The sequence below is a fragment of the Pan troglodytes genome, chromosome 9 (genome assembly GCF_028858775.2).
Source record: "Pan troglodytes isolate AG18354 chromosome 9, NHGRI_mPanTro3-v2.0_pri, whole genome shotgun sequence".
NCBI lineage: Eukaryota > Metazoa > Chordata > Mammalia > Primates > Hominidae > Pan > Pan troglodytes.
Window position 1 is genome coordinate 17,440,495 of NC_072407.2, and position 21,426 is coordinate 17,461,920.

Consider the following 21,426-nt stretch of genomic DNA (forward strand, 5'->3'; position numbering starts at 1 on the left):
GTTGGCCATCGAGTTCTTGGTCAGGAACACAAGCTTCAATTGTAACAGTTTCCATGGAGACATTAGCCTTGGCTTGCATCATTTCAGCTTTCAGTGCCTTTCCTAGGAATGGAGTGAACTGCTAAAAGAAGAGCACTGGTTGTGGTTGTCACTTAGAGCTCTCTCCCCTACTGTTTCTGCTGGAGGCTGATTTGCTTTTCTGGGTCTTCTCAGTTTTTTCTGTGACCTAAGCATAAATTGTCTTTGAGATCCTGGTAATCTCATATTTTAAAAGTTTTCCACAAAAGACAACTGAATGGAACACTTTTTTTTTCACCCCTTTAAAGTATTTAATTGGCCGTCAACGGTGGCTCACGCCTGTAATCCCAGCACTTTGGGAGGTCGAGGCGGGCACATCACGAGGTCAGGAGATCGAGACCATCCTGCTAGCACGGTAAAACCCCGTCTCTACTAAAAATACAAAAAAAAATTACCTGGGCGTAGTGGCGGGCGCCTGTAATCCCAGCTCCTCGGGAGGCTGAGGCAGGAGAATGGCATGAACCTGGGGGGCGGAGCTTGCGGTGAGCCGAGATCACGCCACTGCACTCCAGCCTGGGCGACAGAGCGAGACTCCCATCTCAAAAAAAAATAAAATAAAATGAAAAATAAAGTATTTAATTGGTGGCAAGGGGCTTTGCTAGAAGAATGGACACCTGGTCTCACTCAAGCTTCTTGTATTAGTTGGGATACCAGGTAAGTCCCTCTGTTAAAGAGACCCACAGGCACAATGGCTGAAACCAGGTAGAAGTTTTCTCTCTCATGTACTAGTCCCTAGTAGATAGTGGTCCAGGCCTAGTATTTTTAACATATGGCTTCCATTTGATGGTTGAAGGTAAAAACTTACCATCTCCCTGAGGAAACACCCAAGGGGGCACACATCCAGTCATTTTTAAGGGAAAGACCCGGAAGCAGCACATTCTCTTTTTCCAGTAGCCAGAATTTGCAACTACATATAGTTGCAAAGAAGACTGGGAGATATCTTTAGTTGGGAAGCAATGAGTCTAGCAAAATCTCTGTTTTTAAGGGTGGCAAGGGGACTGAATGAGGAAAGCTAGCGGTCTGCTGTGTTGTGGTGGCGATGGAAGGGATAAGTAGAGTTTGAAGCTGTTGTCAGTAGAGTTGGGAAGATGCCTGAGTCAAGCGTGAGAATCTAAGCAGGCACACAGAAACCAGGGCATGTGCAGCTATCTAGAGGTCGGGGAAGCTCTTGGCTCTGAAACTAAGCAGTGGGGGGCACCCAGGCATGGAAGGGAATGTGAATTACCCAGAAGACATTAGGTTGTCAGTAAAAGGAAATTCACTAGTGTGACTAAATCAGTAGAAAGAGCACTTAGACTAGGAGTCAGAAGACCTAGGTTTGAGTCCAGCCCTTTTACTTCATAACCTGGGGCAAAAAACTCCCATAAATATTTGCTTTATTATTTAGATAATGGCAATAACAGTGATGGCCTTTCCTGCCTCCCAGGCTTAGTGTGAGACCAGAGGGTGAGGAAGTACTGTGTAGACTGCAGCCCCATGGAGATGTGCACAGTGTCTGCCCAGCCCAGGGCCTGCCGTGGGTGTATTTGTTGAATGAAGTGTGAACTATTAAAAGAGTTGGGAAAAATGCATTATACTAAGGAGATCTTAATCCTGGACAGTCTTCTCTACCAGGCAGAAAGGTTCTGCTCTCCACTGGTCAAGGCCTTGGGCCTATGTGTAAAACCGGGTACCTAACAAACACATGGGCAGACGCCTGCAGCTCCTTACTGGGTAGCACATGACACATAGTATGTCCTTGGCAAGGCCATTTGCTCATTCCTCTGTGTAGGTAACCAAGTGCAACAGAAGTGGAGGTATGGCCCATGAATGTGAACTAATCATTTTTAAATGATTTGGTCCATGGGCAGGTTAGAAGATGAAACCTTCCCAAGGCCACCAAAACTTGATTTCTTGCTTGAAAATGATAAGATGCAGTTATAAAATGCTTCTGTTGATTTGGAAAAAATGTGTGACTTGTTCAAAACAATACGTATTAGTAGAAAATGTAACATAAATAAGAGGAAACAAAAAAGAGCTTAATGTTTCTATCTTGTGGGCCTAGCAATAGTGATTTTTTTTTCCTTTTGGTAGGAAAATGGGGGCTCAGTGGAATAATCAGTTTTATTTCTTTTTCTTTTAACTTCATGAAGGGTTTGTATTGTTCATTTTGTTATTTAATTTGTTCATTTGCTAAGGAAAGAACTTCTTTCTTGGAACTCTGCGGAGTGTTTTTAGATGGACTTTACTGGAAAAAAACAGGAATTGAAATTATATTCACAGTGCTCTCTAAACTCTTTTAAAATCTCATGCATGGATGGAGGAAAATGCACTGAAATATCAATAGTGGTTCTCACCTCATGGAATTAGAGGTGACTTTTATTCTCATCTCCTTCTCTGTGGTTTCCTATTTTTCAACAATGAGTGTGAATTACTTTTATCATCATGAAAGACCAGTTAAAAATTAATCTCACAAATTAACACTCTCAAGCCAAACCACGAATTTTTATTTTTCACAACCTGGCTTGGACTATAAACTGTCACACTATCTCAGACCTATGCAGATTCTTTTCTGAGTGAGGCATTGAGGAACTTGTTATAAAGATGATGCTTTCCTTCTGGAAATCAAGAAACAAGCCAAGGGCTTATAATGTGTTAGGAAAGATGTCCTGAGTAACTTTCCTCCTGGAATCTGACTAGCCTTTATTACAGCTACTTAAGGAAATGAGTTTTGTGGGTTCCCTGTTCACTGTGTCACCATTTTTTTTTCTTTATCCTGTACTCCTATGTACCTCAGGGTCCCCAGATTTTCTTATCCTGGGATTGCATGACCTTGTCCTTGGCTCTCTCGGGCCCCTGCCATTTCCAGTGTTCTCTGTTCATGTTCACGATGTTGTTGATTTGGCTGTGGCTTCTTCCCCCAGTGTTCTTGTAGACTGAAGAGAGCACATTGCTGTCCTTGTCCCTGTGCAGCTTCCTCTTCCTCTTTATCATTGCTCAGGTGAGTGGCCTGAGCAGTGCTCCTGGGATGAGGTGAAGAGAAGCAGTCAAGACTGCAGGGAAGGGCTAGGGGTGCTGAGCTGGCCGAGCTTCCCTGGGGGAAGGCACTGGGCCATCTGTCCAGCAGCAGTTGGCCCACAGCTGGCAGGGCAGGCTCAGGAGTGGCTCTTGAAGATGGCTGCTTGGTGTTTGAAGACAGTTCCCAGGGCATGCATTCATCTGTTGAGCACCTTCAATGTGGCAGCCTCTGTTCTAGATGCTGGCTGATGACCAAGGCTGACATGGCTTTGGCTGTCATGGGAGTTTCATTTTAGTGGTAGAGGGAGAGAGAGAGAGACGATTAGCAGGGGAGTCAATGAAGAAGATAATTACAGGTTGTAAGAACAGCCCCAGAGGAGGTTACAGGTGCCTGTTTGTCGAGAAGTGGGAGGGCCAGAGTTGGGATAGGAACCTATGTCCCTGATTGCAAGGTCTGGCTCCTTCTGTGTCCTCTGGGCTTTCTGGTGGGAAGGGAGGAGGTGGAGGAGACCCCCTGGGAGGGCTGAGCGTCTCCCATTCAGCCAGTCTGGACCAGCCTGGGGCCTTCAGATGGAGATAGCAAAAGTTGAGGGCATAAGCTAGGGACTGGCTCTCTTGGTGACTCCAGTTGCCCATCTCTGTACTGCCCCAGGTGAATAGCCATGTTTTTTAAAGAACACGGAGCAAATTTGCATACAAGAGTCCAGATTTATGCATGCTGCAGCTTTGTCTGAAGGCAAGCTTATATTTTCTCTCCTATTATTTTCAACTTTTAATGAGATACCAGCATCTCAGTGCCCCTCCAGCAAGGATATTGGGCTGGTGTTTTCAGGGAACAATTTTAATTAACTCCTCCTTGCCTCCCTCTCACCCAGCCACCCCCAGTCCCCTTCCTGGTGGCTCAGAGTCTGGCTTTGGCATGCAATAAGAATATTTTTGCCTTGATGTTAGCCTTTCTGAAACTCTTGATTACCAGTGCTCACAGGACCTTTCTGCAGCACTGTCTGCTTGGCTGTGGACTACCCAGAGGAGCTTGGTGTCAGGCAAACTTAGGCGATTTCCCTGAGCATCCTTGTTGAGTCTGCCTTTGTACTTCTTTGTCAGGTCTAGAGGCTTGGCCGTTTGTCCTGCTCTTTTGTCCCCTCCTTCTGGGAACCCTCAGGACCCTCACTCCATGGAGACTCAGCACCCTTCCTCCTGCAAACATCAGTGATGGGGCTTTCCCAGCCCTTTCCCCCATCTTCGTTTTCAAAGAACAAAGCCTTTGAAGCTTGTCTCATACCTGTCTGATGCAGTATGGGAATCTGTAAGTTCTTTGCCTCCTGAAGGGGTCTGGGGAATCACTTGGCTTTCAGAGCTTTCCTCGCTCCTCTCCCACCCACAGACCGATTTTAACCAGAGAGTAAGTCATTCATGCTGTGGTTGAATACTCCTTCCAGTCCCACTAGGAAGACTCTTTGTTACTAAATTCTGTTTTCTTGGGAAAGGGGAGCTTATTACTATCTCATTTTGTTGGTTGTTATTACCCTCCTTTAAAAATGTATCTACATACACGCATGTGTGTACCTACATGTTTCTATATTTCCCTTGTGAATGTGGCCCTTAGAGGGCCTGGATTTAAACCCTGGGAGTGGTAGTGACCCTTTGGGAAATGTATACTTTTTGTTCCAAATCTTCTCTGGCTTAAATTTGTGAAGTTTTGTTTCAGCCTTGGTTTCATAGTTTTTCCCAGTTTCCAAGATAAGTTTGGGGCTCACTGTAATCAGCATGTAAAGGAGAATATGGCCATCAGCTCTGCCCCTTAAATTCATAGTCAGACTCAGTGGGGAAGCCGTTCCTGTCCCATCTTGCGCTTGTGGCTCTGTCAGCCTCAGGCAGCTCCTGCACCGTCCTCCTGCCTGTGACAGTGTTGTCAGGAGTTCTTGGTACCTGGGTGCTGCTTGGCCTCAGGGTGCCAGGGCTCCCATGTGGAGTGTGCCTGCTGCAGTCTCTACAGCCCAGGTGTCTCTGCAGCCCTCCTCTTACATAGCCACAGCGTGGTAAAGTACATCAAGTTTGCGCTGTAGTAAGCAATTTTATTAAAAAAATAAGTTTATATGTAAGTGGTCCCTTAGTTCGTTTGAATGGCTCCCCTCTCTGGCTTTGGTCTGAATGAGCTACACCTGGCTGGAGCCCCGCTGCTCCCCTCAGCATGGAGTCACCTCCCTGTGCTAAGGAGGAAAGGAAGAAGTTATTCTTAACCTTGGTTTTGAGACAAGACAAGCCTGGAGAAGGCTGTAGGGATGAAGGAGTTGCCCATTTGTCCAGCATCAGTTGAGAGTCTACTGTGTGCCTGGCATCATAGAAAGCCTCTGGAGTGCTGTGAGCAAGAAAATAATACTTGATTTATGTTTTTAAGGGTTCTTCTCGCTGCCTGTGGGCCGGCAGTGAGGAGGACAAGAGCGCAGCAGGGAGATGGGTTAGGAGGCAGTTGCTCTGGTCCAGGGAGCAGTGCCAGCTTGAGGGCTGCTGGTGGGTATTGGTGTGAGGGTGGGCAGGCTGCAGATAGGCCTTCGCCCATTGCCCTTGCCGTGTGTCCCCATGTGTCCCCAGGGGAGGCTCTGGGCATCCCAAACTGTGAGCCTGCCCTTTCCCAAGTGTGCTAGGCCCTGCCAAGCTCCTGCTTCATGGCCTATGCTGTTCATTCCACCTGGAATGCTCTCTTCCCCCTGCTTTCCATCCTAGCTGAGTGACATTGGGCAAGTGACCAGATCTCTCTTGAGCCTCAATCTCTTATTCTGTGAAAGAGTGCTCATGGAACCTACTGCATGGGACCATGAGGATAAGACTATAGTTGAGTGTGGTGATTGCAGTAGCCTCCAAAGCTGTCTCCTGCTTCCAGTTTCATCCTGCTACTGTGCATTCTTTACACAGTGATCCTGTGACCGAGGGTCAGATCAGGGCAGGCCTCTGCTAGAATCCTCTCCACAGTAGCTTCCTGTCCCAGTCAGAGGAAAAGCCAAATCTTAGCATGGCCCTCAGAGCTTCCTGGTACTTCTGACCTCATCTCCCACCCCAAGGCCATGGTGTATGGTTGATCATGCTGGGTTCTGCACAACTCATTGTGGTGCATGTAAGTGGCACTCACTTCCTCCCCAACTTATGCATTACACAACTTGTGCAGCTGTACATGCTGCTCCTACCTGCGCCTCTCTAGCTCCGCTCCAGCCACAGTGGAATCCGTGTTGTTCTTCAAACACACCAGGCATGCTTCCTGTTTAAGCTCTCCCTACTGCCTGCTCCCTCGGCCTGGACCATTCTTCCCCCAGAGGTGTGTATGGCTAGTTAGCTCACCTTCTTCAGGTCTTTTTTCAAATGTCACCCTATTTAAAATTGTTCCATCTGGGTCACTGCCCCCCAAATGTTCCCTTTTTCCCTTGCTCTTTATTTTTTCTCCTAGCACTTATCACCATCTAATATATTATACGTTTTCCTTATTTATTTGGTTTATTTTTATTTATTTATTTATTTCTCAACAGAACATAAGCTTGATGCAGGCAGGCACCAGTGTTAATTTTGTTCACTGCTGTCTCCCCAGTGCCTGGATTGGTGCCTGGCAGTAGGGGTTCAGTGATGCATGAGTGAATGAGTTTGGATGCACAAAGGTAAAGTATTGGGTACGGTGCTCAGCACACAGGAAGCACCTAATACATAGATGCCAGTATTTTCATTGTCTCTGTTAACTGTCCAGGCCCTGGCTCAAATGTGGCTTTCTCTGAGCCTTTCTGCAGTCCCTTCTCAGGCTGAATTAAGTCACCACCACCTGTGCTCTGTGTTCCCCTTCACTTTGCCTTCTCTGTCTGCTCGGCATTTATCACACTGCAGTAGTGGGCTTATCTCACACTTTTTCCTGTTCCAATTGGAATTCCTGTGGGGCAAAGACTGGCCTGTTCAGATTTGTATCTCAGGCGGTCTGCGCCCCCAGCTGGCATGTGGTAGGAGCTTAGGAAGTGCTTGCTGCTGGTGGCTGTGGGAGGTGGAAAGAGCTTTTAAATCCATCAGGACCCTTACAAGGGGGCCTGGCTCCAGCATCACTGCCGTCTGATGTTTGTGCCCCCTCCCAAGGGGTGTCAAGGAAGAGCTTGGCAACCACTTAAATGAGAGTCTCCAGTGGTATATTTAGAGCAAATTTTGGAGAGAGGAGTCTCTTGGATGACAGCATCTGGGTGACCTGATTGTTTCACATATAAGAGTCTGGCTTTTTGGCTACTCAGGCTTTGAGAGGTTGGGGTCATTCAAGGGAGGCAGTGTAATACCCATGTGTTCAGAGGTGGCTGGGATGAGAGGGTGCAGGAGAAAAGGCTTGAGCTGGCCTGTAAGGGATCTGAGTTGGTGAAGGGAGCATAGCTTCTGGGGGTGGCAGAAGGAATAGGAGAGCTGCCCCTGCCATACCTGGGGAGGGGTGGTTAGGTAGGTGCCTTGGGAGGCATGGTTAGGTAGGTGGTTTGGGGCCATGGGGGGGAAACTGTAATGCCAGGGCAATGACTTTGGCCTCTTGTATTTGGCAGGAGGGGTCCACACTGGGGATTGTGGTGGGGTGAGGGAGAGGGCCCTGGGAGAGAAGCTCTAGAGTCATTTTCTTTTCCAGAGGTGGAGTTGTCTTGGGGACCTGCACGTGGCACGCAGAGCCCATGCTCTCAGGCACCTTTGGGGTGGCAGAGTTTCAACTGAACCAACAGAGGACAAGGGGCTGAGAAGTTGGAGGCCTTGGCTGAGGTGCCCAGTTTCTTGGTTCACTTTCTTTACCTGCCAGGTTAGCAGCAAGTGAGCAAATCCCTCCTGCCTTTGCTCAGCATTAGCCTCAGAGACTTGAGGAGAGCTGGGCCTTCAGGTGGGAGCCTGGTGGCCACACTGGAGAGGACCAAGCTTGACATTGAGTGTCCGAGGGGCTGAAAGTTGTTCGCTCATCCAGAGATGGATTCGTTCTGCAAACATAGGGAAAGTTCCCTTCCCATTCCTCATGGCTGTTTGAGGATGGAATTCCTGCATTGACCTTGGCCTTTCCCTGATCTTGGCCTTTCCCCTGCACTATGGCCTCTCTACTCTTAACATTACGCCCCAGCCCTTTTCCATGGGCCCCTCGTCTTCCCTATGGCCATCTAAAATGGCCATATAATATTCTATCAAGGGAATGTTTTCAGTAAGCCATGAGCTTGTTCTGGAGCATTTAGATTGCTTCTAATTTTTGCTCTTTCAGCTAATGCTACATTAAGCCATCTCTGTGTATTATGGAATCATTTCATTAGTTGGCATTTCTCTAGCTAATGGCAATGGCCCAAGATTTAATAGAGAATCAGAATTTCTTTTTTCAAGAAGAATGTCATGAGGATATATAAAAAATTTACTTAAAATGCTAGGAATCATCTATGTTGGGGTTTTCATGAATGAGGAAGCAGGGAAACAGTAACATGAAATTAGTTGTAAGTGAAAGACTGTGTGTATACAAGTAACTCGTGACTTGTTTGTTCCTGAGTGTGGAGGGGAGCCAATAAATCCTTGGAAGGAGCAATCTACCTGTGAAAATCAAAGAGATCTGTATTCCTGCATCTGATGAAAACATAACAAACAGTGATCTCTTCTTAAGGATATTTTTAGAAATGCCCTAAAACAAGAAAAAGTAAATAAGATTTCAGAGAAAAAACATGTCTCCTTAATTCCAAATGAGCCTCTCTGGAAATGCCATTTAGTAGTGGAAGCAGGTTGTAGACTTGCTGAAAGGATTTGGTTTTTTGGTCATTAGGAAATAACTAGAATGAAATTGACAAACAGACAACACTGACTTGGTCCCCAGTACTGCTTTGAGCCTGAGGTATGTGTTGGCTTTGGAATGATGGGGAAGGCTTCCTCTGACTTGCTGATTTGTTGTTGTTGTTGTTATTGTTTTGAGATGGAGTCTCGTTCTGTCACCAGGCTGGAGTGCAGTGGCATGATCTTGGCTCACTGCAACTTCTGACTACCTGGTTCAAGCGATTCTCCTGCCTCAGCCTCCCGAGAGGTGGGATTATAGGCATGTGCCACCACACCCAGCTAATTTTTGTATTTTCAGTAGAGATGGGGTTTCACCATGTTGGCCAGGATGGTCTCAATCTCCTGACCTCATGATCTACCTGCCTCGGCCTCCCAAAGTGTTGGGATTACAGGCATGAGCCACTGCGCCCAGTCTGTTGTTGTTTTTATTGTTTCAGTCTCTGGTGGCTTATTATGTAGACTTGGGCTGTAAGCTTTGCATTTCAGTTTAAACCAGCAAATGTTTACACTATATAAGGTTGCAAGGGCTAAAACTTTAGGGAGAAAGAACCCAATGCACCCCTGTTTCTGAGAAGCTCATGACCAGGGAGTGGGAAGAATAAAGCAATGTTAAAACCAATGGTTATTCAAGGGAGATTAAGAAGGGGGCCCTGGGAGAGTCAGCTCCATCCTTTTAGAGAAGGGAGGAGTTCTACCTCACTGCTGGGCAGGGTGGGGCTAAGGGGCAGGAGAATCAAGAAAGGTTTTATGGAACTAGTTGCATTTGTCAACATCTTGAAGGACAGGCTGAAATGGAGGCTGGACATTCTCAGCAAAGGTAAAAGGCCTGAGTAGAGGAGATGGAGATGGAAGGACATGGGGCAATGTTTGGGATTTGGCTGAAGAATTGCATGCCTGTAGTAATGGTCATAGTAGCACTTTATGGAGAGTATCAGGTGCCAGGCATGGTTCTAAGAGCTTTATATGTAGTAACTCACTTAATCCATGCAATGAACCAAATGAGGTACTGTTATTATCCCCATTTTACAGATGAGGAAGCTAAGATAAATAGCAAGGAATTAATTGCCCAGGATCACACTGCTGTGGAGCCAAGATCAGACCAAGTTCATCTGGCTCCAGGCTCTGTGCTTCTGACCATGAAGCTGTCCTGCCTCTGATTTGGGTAAAGAACAGTCACTAGAATTAGAAAGATGGACAGATGCCGTATGTTTAGAGGCTGGGATTATCAACATTCAGGAATGCAGAGGTGGAAAAGAGACCAGAGATGGAGATGAGGGGGATTGGAGAGGTGGGGATGGGAGGAGGGTTTGGTGAGAGCTGTGAAGGGCCACAGGAAGACAGAGCTTTAAGGAGAAGTTTGTCAGTGAGGCCCAGAGCTGCAGACAATCCCAGGAGGTGAGACCTGAGGAATAGGTGTGGGCCGAGGAGAAAGCTGTGAGGGCCTCGGGAGAGGGGCAGCAGGGTGACCCAGGCTGGAGCTGCTGTGGTGTCCTATCCTGGCTGCAGAGTGCTGCGTGTTCCTGGGGGATCATAGCTGTTGATGAGTATCACTGTCCCTGTCCTCTTATCTGTAGAAAGAGGTGAGTGTGACAGAGGGGGCAGGTGAGAGCTGGCACTGCTAATTTGGCAAACCTGGTGACTTTTCTGCAGCCTAATGATTTTTGAAAGCTGTTTGCTATGCTGAGGCACAAGTGTGACTTCCCCCATCTAAATGCTGTGCAATCGCTATTTTCCCTGGAAAATTGGGCCCATGTGGGCTCTGTGTGTGGTTTATTTGAGTTCCATTTTTATAGCCTTATTACCTTGTCCCCATGATGCAAGAGGCCTCTCTCTTTTCTTGAGCTTTGCTGTGAAAATTGTTTCTTAAAAGGCACAAAGTGATCTCTCGTCATCTGGGTGGTGCTCGCTCCACAAGCAGCACTTTTCTGCAGACTCCGCACACACTTGTCATCGCCCCTGCCCCCACTTGGCAGGTTCCTCTGATTGTTGGCAATTTACTGAGAACTTTTAGGCAGCTCTTGAATCTCACTACCTATGTGTTTGTCTTGATTTCTTCCGGAAGAGTTTGTGCATGTAAATATCCATTCAGCCTCTTCCTCTCCGAGATGTTGCCCTGCCACTGACCGTGCTTGGGGCTGAAACCCAGTCTTGTCCTCTGGCCTCAAGCTGATTAACAATAGCAGTCATCATGTACAGAGCCTGAGTGGTTACCAGGCACTAAGCTAAGGGATTTATGTTCGTGATCTTAATTATTCCCAATTTCTTTGAGGTAGGTACTATTACTTCCCCCATTTTACAGATAAAGAAAATGAGCCTTAAAGGGATAGAGTAAGTTACCCCAGGTTACATAGCTAGTACATGGCAGAGCTGGGCTTAAGCGGGCCTTTCTAACCTTAGACTCCATGTGCTCCATTCATTCATTCATTGGCAACAAATGATTGTCTGCAACAGGCTGAGAACTGTTGTAGACCCAGGGTGTACAGCAAAGGGAAAAAAGGCAAAACTCCCACCTTCAGCTTATATTCTAACTTGGGGAGGTAGAGATCATATAATAAATGACATATACATTATGCTATGTGGTAATGAGAACTATGGAGAAAAATGAAGCAAGGAGGTCAGATGGGAAGTGGGAGGATTTTGAGGAGTGGTCAAAGAAGGCCTCATTGAGAGTACAACAAATTGTTAGGTTAACAAACAAACCCCCAAATCTCAGTGTAGCAACACAACAAAACTGCACTTCTCTGCAGAAAAAATTCCAAAGTGGCTGCTCCTGGTTAGCAGGCAGCCTTCCTTGCAGTCATCCAGGGACCTAGACTCCTTTTATCCTGTGTCTCTGCCTTCTTCAAGGGCCTTAGTTTCCTTTGCATTCAAATGCTGGAGCGTGAGGAAGAAGAGGAGAGGGTAGTTTGTGAGGAAGGCTTTATGGACCAGTCTGGAGGAAGCATACCTCCCTCCCACCCACTGGCCAGAATTCAGTCACATGTTCACTCCTGACTGCAAGGGAGGCTGGGAAAGGAAGTCTGGCCATGTGCTGCCTAAAAAAAGGAAGTGGGTTCTGGTGAACTCATGGCATGGTGTGTTGCAGTGAGTGAGGTGAAGAAGTGAGCTATGTGTTTAGCTGGAGGAAGAGCATTTTACACAAAAGGAGCAGCAAGACAAAGGCTGCTGGAATGGAGTGGGGAGGAGAGAAGGAGAGTGGGAGCAGATGAGGGCATGGAGTTGTGGGGGCCAGGCCACTGGGGTCACTGTAAGGATTTGGTTGCCTTGGGAATGACAAGCAGAGCCAGAACATAGAGTTTTGAAGGAGGAACGACAGGATCTGAGGCACGTCTCACAGGGCTCACTCTGGCTGCTGTGTTGAGAGTGGACTGAGGGAGCAAGGGGGATGCAGGGGAGAAGTGGGCGTTTGCGGGTGTTATCCGGGTGTGTGACCAGAAGGGCTGGCCCTGAGCCGGGGTGGTAGAGGTGGGGAGAAGCCGTTAGATTTGAGATCAGTTCTGAAGGTGGGCCAGCAACTTTTGCTGTGGGATTGGTAGTGGGGCATGAGAGAAAGAAAGGAGTCAAGATTATTCTGAGGTTTTGGCTTTGCCTAATGAGTATTAGTCTCACTTCCTACCCTCAGAAGCAAGAGGGGAAATTTTTTGGAAAAGGATATCTGAGTGTTCTCTGGGCCCTGACCTGTCCTCCATAACCTCTTTCACTCTGTGATACTTTTTTCAGCACAGATGGGCAATTCCCATTCATGACTAGGCTTTCAGACACGGAGAGGGCACTTGGAGTCCCTCCTGGCACACAGCAGAGGTGAGGCAGCACTGGGAATTTTCTCACTTTGGGGTCTTTGGGTCAAACCTTGGAACCCCTTTAGAGTGACATGGCAGGGACTGAGTGTGCCCTCTAGGGGGGTGAGATATGCCTACTGGAGTCCACTTCCAATGCCTGCCATCTGCAAACACTGGTGACGCCCTGGCTGAAGGGTAACAACCCACAAAAGTGCACAAAAGGAAGAAGTTCTGGAATGCGAGTTGATGCTGCCAGCGGTCCGGTTGGCTCCTTGCCTTCTGTTCTTTGTGTGTTGACATCAGACCTCTCTACTGCAGACAGGCTGCCCTACCTGAGGGGGTACAGCTGCCAGCAGCCTCAGTTTACAATCCTAACAAAGGAGGAGAGCCTTTCTCTACATCTAGGTATCAGTTTAAGGGAAAAGGCTCTGTGTTTGAGAGTGGGAGCGGAAACTGTTTCCCACGTACTTCCTTGGCAGTCATGACCTGCCAAGGCTGAAACTGGAGATGGGACTTTTTAATAGACCATGATCTCACTGGGAGCATATGGGGAAGAAAGTTCATCTTAGAGATGGCAGGGCGTGAGCTGTGAAAACAGATAGTGCACACCTACTAGATGCTGGGCCCCCGCTAGGTATTTTATTTCACTGGAGAGCAAAACAATATATCATCCCTGCCCTCATGGCACAGATGGCCTCAAGTGGCTAAACCATAGCATGGCTAGCTGAGAGAAATGATAGTTCTTTCTTTTTTTCTTTACTGATTGCGAATGGGGTTGTATTTTTAATTTTGGTATCCATGTGTTCATTGCTAGTATATAGAAATCCAATTGATTTTTTTTGTTTTTATGTTGTATCTTGCATGTTTGCTAAACTCACTAATTAGTCATAGAAATTTTTTTTTGTTTATTCCCCAGGATTTTCTGCATAGACAATTGTATCACTTGCAAATAGGGATTGTTTCATTTCATCTTTTCCAATCTGTATGTTTTTTATTTCTTTTTGTTGCCTGATTGTGTGGCCAGGACTTCTAGTCCTATGTTGAACAAGAGTGCTGGGAGTGCACATCCTTGCCTTGTTCCTAGTCTTGGGGAAAGCATCAGCCTGTCACCATTAAGTGTAAGGTCAGCTGTGGATTTGTTGTAGATGCCACTTGCACTTTGCTGGCATGGTTGTGAGTAGGACTGTGGGTTTTGTGTGTGTGTGTGTGTGTGTGTGTGGTGTTTGGCTGAAATACAGTGGTTATTATCTACAAGTTTTCTGTCTTGAAACAGGGAGATTTGTTGGGGCATTTTCTCTTTGTGCTCCTTGGCATTTCTGAGTTGCTGGTCTCCTCAGTTCCAAGTCTGAGCTATACGCAGAAAAGGAAATGCAGGAAGCTCACCACTGTGTTGTTCCTTGGATCCTGAGGTCCCAGCTGGTCTGCCTTCTTCAGACTGCCGTTTGGAGTCTTCTTATAGTCATCTAGCATAGAATGCCCAGGGGTTTTCATTGTTCTTAGCAGGTGGAATCAGGGAAAGTGCACCTGCTCCATCCTGCTGGGAGTGGAAATGGTTGGGGGAAATTGGAGCATATAGGTCGGGGCTAGTTTAGATGCAAGGGCTCCGTTCTGTAGGTGCAGGAGGGCTGTGGAGGCTCAGCCCTGACAGCAGTGGGAGGGGGATGGGAAGAGGGGGAGTGGAGAGAGCCTAGGTGGCTGCTGCCTGTGTCCAGGCAGGAGGTCCTGAAGTCCTGAGGTCCTGGCCGTGACAGTAGAACTGCAGCAGAAAGAAGGACAGGAAGTTCCATGAGGACAGTGAGGAAGTGCAAGGAGACCAGGTTGGTCTGAGGTTTCTAGCTAGAGCAGCTAGCTGGTTCTGAGATAACAGAGACAGAGGGAGGGGTCTAAGCGTGGCAGAGGGGTGTATTCTAGGCATTGTAGAGCAGATCTGGAAGACTGGACTTACTGTGCTTCCCCTCAGGGGAGGCTTCACAGAGGAAGTCTGGCTGCTGGGTAAAAATCCAGGGAGTGTGCATTCTGGGCAGAGGAATTCTGGCTGCTGGGTAAAAATCCAGGGAGTGTGCATTCTGGGCAGAGGAAACAACGTGGGAAAAGGCACAGATACAGAAAACGGCGTGATGGGCCTGTTGGGACTCCAGCTAGCTGAGGCATAAGTGGGTAGTTACTGGTTCCATGACTGGGAAGGATGCTGTAGGAGTGCACAAAAGGAAGAAGTTCTGGAATGCGAGTTGATGCTGCCAGCGGTCCAGTTGGCTCCTTGCCTTCTGTTCTTTGTGTGTTGGCATCAGACCTCTCTACTGCAGACAGGCTGCCCTGCCTGACAGGGCACAGCCACCAGCAGCCTCAGTTTTACAATCCCAGCGAAGGGGGAGAGCCTTTCTCTACATCTAGGTATCAGTTTAAGGGAAAGGCTCTGATTGGCCCAGGTTGGTGATGTGCCTGCCTTTGGACCCGTCACTGTTGCAAGGGAGTGGAGAGTTCTAATCTAGGCCGGATCGTCTGCCCACCCCTGCTGGGGCAACCAGAGTCTTTTAAAGGAGAAGGCAGACAAAATGCATCTGGGGAAGATAAAAAAGACTGTTTACCATGGCTTACTGTAATAGATTTTGAGGAATATGCAGTCTGGCAGTGCAGGAACTCTTCATGGAGATTAAAGCAGGGGACTTGATCAAAGTTAGGTTTTATTAAAATCATTCTGGACACTGTATGGGGTTGTGATTGGAAGTGAATGACAAGAGGTGTCAAGGCGGGTTCGGAGGCCACTGCTGTAGCTCCAAGGAGCACTGATGAGGCCTAAGCTAGCTTAGAATCCTGACTTACTTTATTTGCACTTCACCTCTAGCGACAGCATCAGTGAGGTGGAGAACAGGGATAGAGTCCTAGAGATGTTAGACAGGCAAGACTTGGTGGCCAGATGGAGGCAAGGAGAAGGGGGTCTTATGGAGGATTCCCCACTGCCACCAAGGGCATGAAGAATGAGTCTCTGGAGGGCTAGCCTTATCTTTGGAAACACTATTAAGTGTTGGCAGACTCGATGTACCTTATTGCTTCTTCAGAAGCGTTAGTGTTGTTGGCTTCTTGTGGTATCCAGCTGGAAAAGGAAGCTGATTGATTGCATTTCCCTCCCTTTAAAGAGCTTCCTTTTTTGAGAAATCAGATGATAGGTGATACAGTCAGGACTGCCAGTGGAGAAATAGGTTGGGGAGAGGGAGACACTGGCTTGGAGACTCTCCTGCCCCCAGCCTGCCCCGAGGCCCGCGAGTCTGCTTTAGGCACATTCGTCCTTTTGGCATCATCCTTGCTGGGAAGGCTTTTAAGGGATTTAAGGAAAGAAATGACACAATCTGATTCATGTTGCACCAGATTTCCTCCTCTGTTCAGAATAGACTATGGGTGGAGGTAGAGTGACTCCAAGAGTAGCAGCAGGGAAGCAGGGCACCAATTAGGAGACTGTCGCAGCAATCTAGGATGGGGACGGTGGAGGTGGTGAGAAATGGTCACATTCTGAATACATTTTGAAGGTAAGAACCAGTTTTAGTGAGGATTAGATACGGAGTGGGAGAGAAAGGAGATGAAAACGACTCCAAATTTTTGGTCTGGGCAGCTGGAAGAACATTGTCTTAAACTGAGGCGGACACAACGCTGGGAGGAGCACGTCAGGGGTCTGTGTTGGACATGTTTAAGTTTGAGACACCCACCATGTCTTACACAAAGCTCCCATCTACTTCTTACTTGACACAAACAGTTGGATGTACTGGTCAGGAGTTCAGAGCAGGGGTCCAGGCTTGGAGAGAAATCTGAGCATCGTTAGCATGGAGGTGATATGTGTGAATCCAGGAGACTAGTTGAGATCACCAAGGGAGTGACAGAGAAGAGATGAAAACAAGGACTGAACACTCTGACATAAGAGGTGGGGAGATGAGGGAGAATAAGCAAAGATAAGCCAGTGAGGTGGGCGGAAAACCAGGAGAGCTAGAGGGCATGATTAACTGGTGTCAAAGCTGCAAGGTAAGGACTGAGACTTTACCAATGGATGTAGCAAAATGCAAGACAGGCCAAATGCATATGCTGTTGGACCTAAGCTTAACTTTGCAAATAAGTCATAGTTCCTTCCCAGAAGGAGAATATAATTTTGCAAAAAGGGATCATTTAAGATTTATTGAAATAAATCTGAGAAAGATGTGAAGATAGTACCGTAGGAATCCAGCAGAAGGAAACAGTGCTTCTGGCTTTTGTGGGGAGGATTGAGTCAGATTCATTCATACCTTCATTCATTTGTGTGTTCATTCATTTGGCAAAAACTTATTGGGTGCCAGGGGTTGCGGGGAGGAGGGAAGAGAGAGTTGTTATCTAGTGGGTATAGAGTTTCATTTTTGCAGATGAAAAGAGTTCTGGAGATGGCTTGTGGTAATGGTTGAATAAGAATATGAATGTACTTAATACCATTGAACTGTACACTTAAAAATGGTTAAGACTGTAAATTTTATGTGACATGTATTTTCTCACAATTAAAAATGGAGAGAGATTAAATAAAAAACAGAGCACTTTTTGGGGCCCCATCATGAACTTGGTCTGGGATATGATGTTTGAAATGGATGCGCCATCTCAGTAGATGGAGGTAATGTGGAGAAGAGTGGAGGAAGACGTCCAGCTGAGAGGGTTTTGGGAACTATCAGTCCTGTTTGTCTGGATGGTAGGGTCTATCGGGGGAAACCATGCAAGCTGAGACTGCAGCCGGGCCAGTTGGTGCAGGCCCAGCATCCTGGCTGTGGAGTTGGGCCTGCCTTCTTAGATTCTGGGAGCCTCTGATGGTTTCTGCCCAGGGGAGTGTCATTCCAAAGGTGTGTATTTAGATTAATTTCATTAGTCCTTCCTGTTAAACCATTGCCTATTAAAAGCAGTGGGGTTGAGGCATTCATTTTTATGGTGAAAATTCTGGCCTAGCAGAATTTTAGATATCCAAGCATGTGTCAATGAATTGAGTAGGTTATTTTTCCATCCATTTTACAAGTATTTATTGAGGATCATCTAAGTGCCCGTAGTGTTCTAGGCAGTTGGGGGTATGGGATGGGGTGAATTTAACAGGTCTCTTCTCTTAAAAAGCCTACAGTCTAGAGAAACCCCCTCTCCTTCCTAAACAAGAAGTTATGCCACAACGTGCCATGTGTTACCATAGGCATGCCACCACAGTTCCATGGGTACTGAGAGGAGGGGGTGCCTGGCCTGCCTGGAACACTGGGGAGGCTTACAGGGAAAAATTCTCCAATGGATTTAAAGGACAAGCAGGGATTTTCTAGGCAAAGAAGCAGAAATGGGCATCCCAGGAGTATGGTAAATCAAAACTTATTGGGTGCTATGAATTTAAAGCTAAACTTTTATTTCATTGGCTTTTAGGTGGTGCTGGCTAGAGTGTATACGTTTGGACCCAAGCTTAACTTTTCCAATGTGGAATCCTGGGCCTTCATTGGTAAGTTTGTTTGATGCCTTCTTACCAAATTATGCTATCAAGGATTGGTATTTGGAATGAAAGGCAAGGTAGTTATCATTGGCAAGTTCTCTGTGGAGGTTACCAGCCCGGGACCTGGAGAAGCCTGTAGCACAGGCTGAAGGGGTACATAGGAAAAGTGAAATCTCACTGTAGGTTTCTGTGGTAGATGCAGAGAGGGAGGCCAGAGGAGAGGAACCAAGGGGTGCGGGGGATGGATGCAGCGGGCCTTATGGAGAGGTGGAGCTTTGGCTCTGTTTTGAAGGGCAAGCTAGATTGAAAAAAGTCCAGGGAGGAGTGAAAGAAGATTTTCGGGACTTGAGAACATAGAGGTGAGGTGTAAACAAAGTGGGCTTGGCAGCAGTCCCATAGGAGCAAAATCTTCATCGAAAGGAGTCATGGGCAAGAACTGTGGTGGGATCTGCTGGCGTCTGATGATTCTAGTCCATCAGCAAACTTTTTCTGTAGAGGACCAGATGCTAAATATTTTTGGCTTCGTAGGCCATGTGGTCTCTGTCACAGCTACTCCACTCTGCTGTGGTAACATGCAAGCAGCCATAGATAATATGGAAATGAATGGGTGTGGCAGTGTTCCAGTAAAACTTTATTTACAGAAGCAGGTGGTGGGCTGGATTTGGCCTGCGGGATGTAGTTTGCCAACTCCTTTTCTAGACCCTAAATGCCCGGCTAAGGCACATAGACTTTATCCTGAAGGCAGTGGGAAGCCATGGAAGTTATTTTGGATAAAGAAGTGAAGTGGCAGAAGTGATGTTTACATTTTAGGAACATTCATCTGATAGCTGGACAAGAGGCATGGGCCCCTTTTGGAAGGCAGCAGCAGTCATCCAGGCATGAGGTCTTGCGGTGAACAGTAGTGAAAATGGAAGCAAAGGTTCAATGGAGGAGATACTGCAAAGGGAGAACCAATAGCGTTTTCAGTCTTCTTAGACTTAAGAGGCAGGAGTCAAAGAGGATGAAAGTTTAAGCTTGCTTGTTTACAGTGGTATCTTTGACAGAAATGTAGATGTTGGGGGTGGAAAGGATAGCTGATGCATCTGGTTTTAGATATGTTGAATTCAAGATAACAGTGGTTCATCCATAAGAAATGTCCAGCAGAGAATTGGAAATGCAGGGCTGAAGCCTGGCCTGAGAAGATTAAGTCTAGAGATGTGGAATGGAAGCCATAGGATTAAACATGGTCTCCCCAAGATGAGCAGTGGGCTGAGCTGTGGGGAATATGCGTAACTGTGGGATGGGAAGACGATGGAAGAGACCCAGAGGCCATGGAGGAGAGTCCCAGGAAGGGAAGAGAATGGGGCAGCAGAGACCAGGGAGAAGGGACCTGAAGGGAGGCTGCTGAATTTGTGACAAGGTCTTTGCAGATGGCCTTGAGAAATGTAATGTCACAAGAGGGGAAGGGAAGAGGAAGCCAGGTTACATGGAGTTGGACATAAATGAAGGATAAAGAATTGAGATGTTACAAAAATAGACCGCTCATAGAAGGTTTGGGTAGTAAAAGAAGGGAGACACATAAGATTTAGATACTTGCTTGTCAGAATAACCTTTGCTTTAGCTTTGAGGCAGGCAAAGCATGCTGTGACCAGTTTTCATTTCCTTCTTTGGAGCCAAGCTGTGTTTGGGAGTTTGTGTGTACCTTGGGCTTGTGATTGTGTTCTTATGCTCCCTTTTGAGGTGTGGTGTTCATAACTCTGCCACAACTTGCACCACGGAATCCAGCCCATGTTTGGACCCTTGCCATGAGACAAGATGTGATCTGTTGGGGAAGTAGTTGCATTTGTATAAGTTGGAGGAGAAAATAGAGTGGACCAAAAATTGAAATAAACCTTCTTACTACAGAGTCTATCCAAGTATGGGGACTTGAGGATAATTCCTCCAGTCATGATTTAATTATGTATCAATTTGTGCTCTGAGTATTTTGAGTGTACCTTCTTTGGTTTGAATTCTAAGTAGTTTTTGACTTGGTTTGTGTGAATATAGCAGTTAGAGAGCTGGTAACAAAAGCAACAGTTGTAACTGGTTTAGAGCCATGATTTATTGAACACTCATTATGTACTAAGTCCAGTGCTAAGTGCTATTGTGTATCATCCCATTTCATCTTTGCAATGACCTATGTGGGGGGAATTATTAATAGTATTCTTATTTCAGCCAGAAATAAGTCATAGATGAGTAACTATGCAAGGTTACAAGGGATTTGAACCCGGGTCTGTATAATCCCTGGCTTATGCTGCTTCCTACTTTATCTTGCCTGTGTCTGGAATTTTTCCTCCTACTAATGTAGAAGGACTAGAGATAGATCGAGTCCCTCAGGTTAAATATTCAGAGGCTGTAGTGGGTGTTTCCACTTCTTAGGAGTCTATTGAAAGGGCAGAAGAAGTGTGGGAAGTCTGGAAGAGACTAAGGCCAAACCTCAAACACTTACTTTAACTGTTTCCCCAGATAAAATTTAGTTGAAGGCAGCAGCCTTGGGCTTGGAAAGAAAATAGCGCTAGAAGGCATGAGAGTCAGATTCCAGTCCTAGCATTATGACAATTATAATGTCATTTTTGTTTAAACTCTTGGCATTTCTCTCCAATTACCTCCAGCTTTGAGCTCCAAAGGCAGGCTCCTATTTTGTCTTGTTTTTCACTGTATCCCCAGCATCGTAGCACAGAATCTGGCATGTAGTATGTTATGTACTCACTAATTATTTATTGCTTCGAATGCACCAAGGGACTTGGTACAAGGCGCTTAGCCTCTCAGGCACTGCTCTTGGCATCATGGTTATAGAGGTGAAACAGGACAAGGTCTCTGCTGTCGTGAAGCAGACGTCTACATGTGTGAGATGTAGAATGTGACGTCAGGTATGATCATGCTCTGAAATAAAAGGCAGTGAGACCGGGGTGGAGAGGGAAAGGCCTGTCCAAGAAGTGAGACAGTGAGCTCGTTGGGGGTAAAATCCATAAAATTCCTCTTGGGGTGACTACAGATTGTCAGCTGCACTGTCAGCACCTTGTTTTAATTGTTTTGCTTGGCTGCCATTGCCAGTGCCCAGCTGACTGCTCCCTGCAGCGAGAACTCCCACCTCAGGCCTCGCTTTCTTCAGCTCTGCTGAGCGTGCCTCTCCTGGGTCGGCTCCCGGTTCTCCTCCAGCTGCTGAGATTCCAGCCTCCACAGCCTGCTCTGCTGGTTCTCTGTTCTTTGTCCTTAGCTTCTGGTTTGGCTTGGTCCCTTTCACGTCATCCTTGACGTCCTCCCTGGGTGAGCTCATCCACCACTCACCTCTGTCTTGAAGACACCCGG

General features: G+C 46.8%; 1 protein-coding gene across 22 annotated transcripts in view; it reads left to right on the forward strand.

Moving 5' to 3' along the window:
* Positions 1-21,426, forward strand: part of ARNTL (aryl hydrocarbon receptor nuclear translocator like) — a 109,471-nt gene that overhangs the window by 14,029 nt on the left and 74,016 nt on the right. For all 22 annotated transcript variants that reach the window (XR_010147489.1, XR_010147488.1, XR_010147487.1 and 19 more), the window contains exon 2: positions 18,036-18,108. Coding sequence is in view for 10 of the 22 variants with exons in the window: in XM_016920420.3 (XP_016775909.2) it covers positions 18,036-18,108 (73 nt within the window). In the remaining 12 variants the exon portion in view is untranslated. The remainder of the gene's footprint in view (positions 1-18,035; positions 18,109-21,426) is intronic.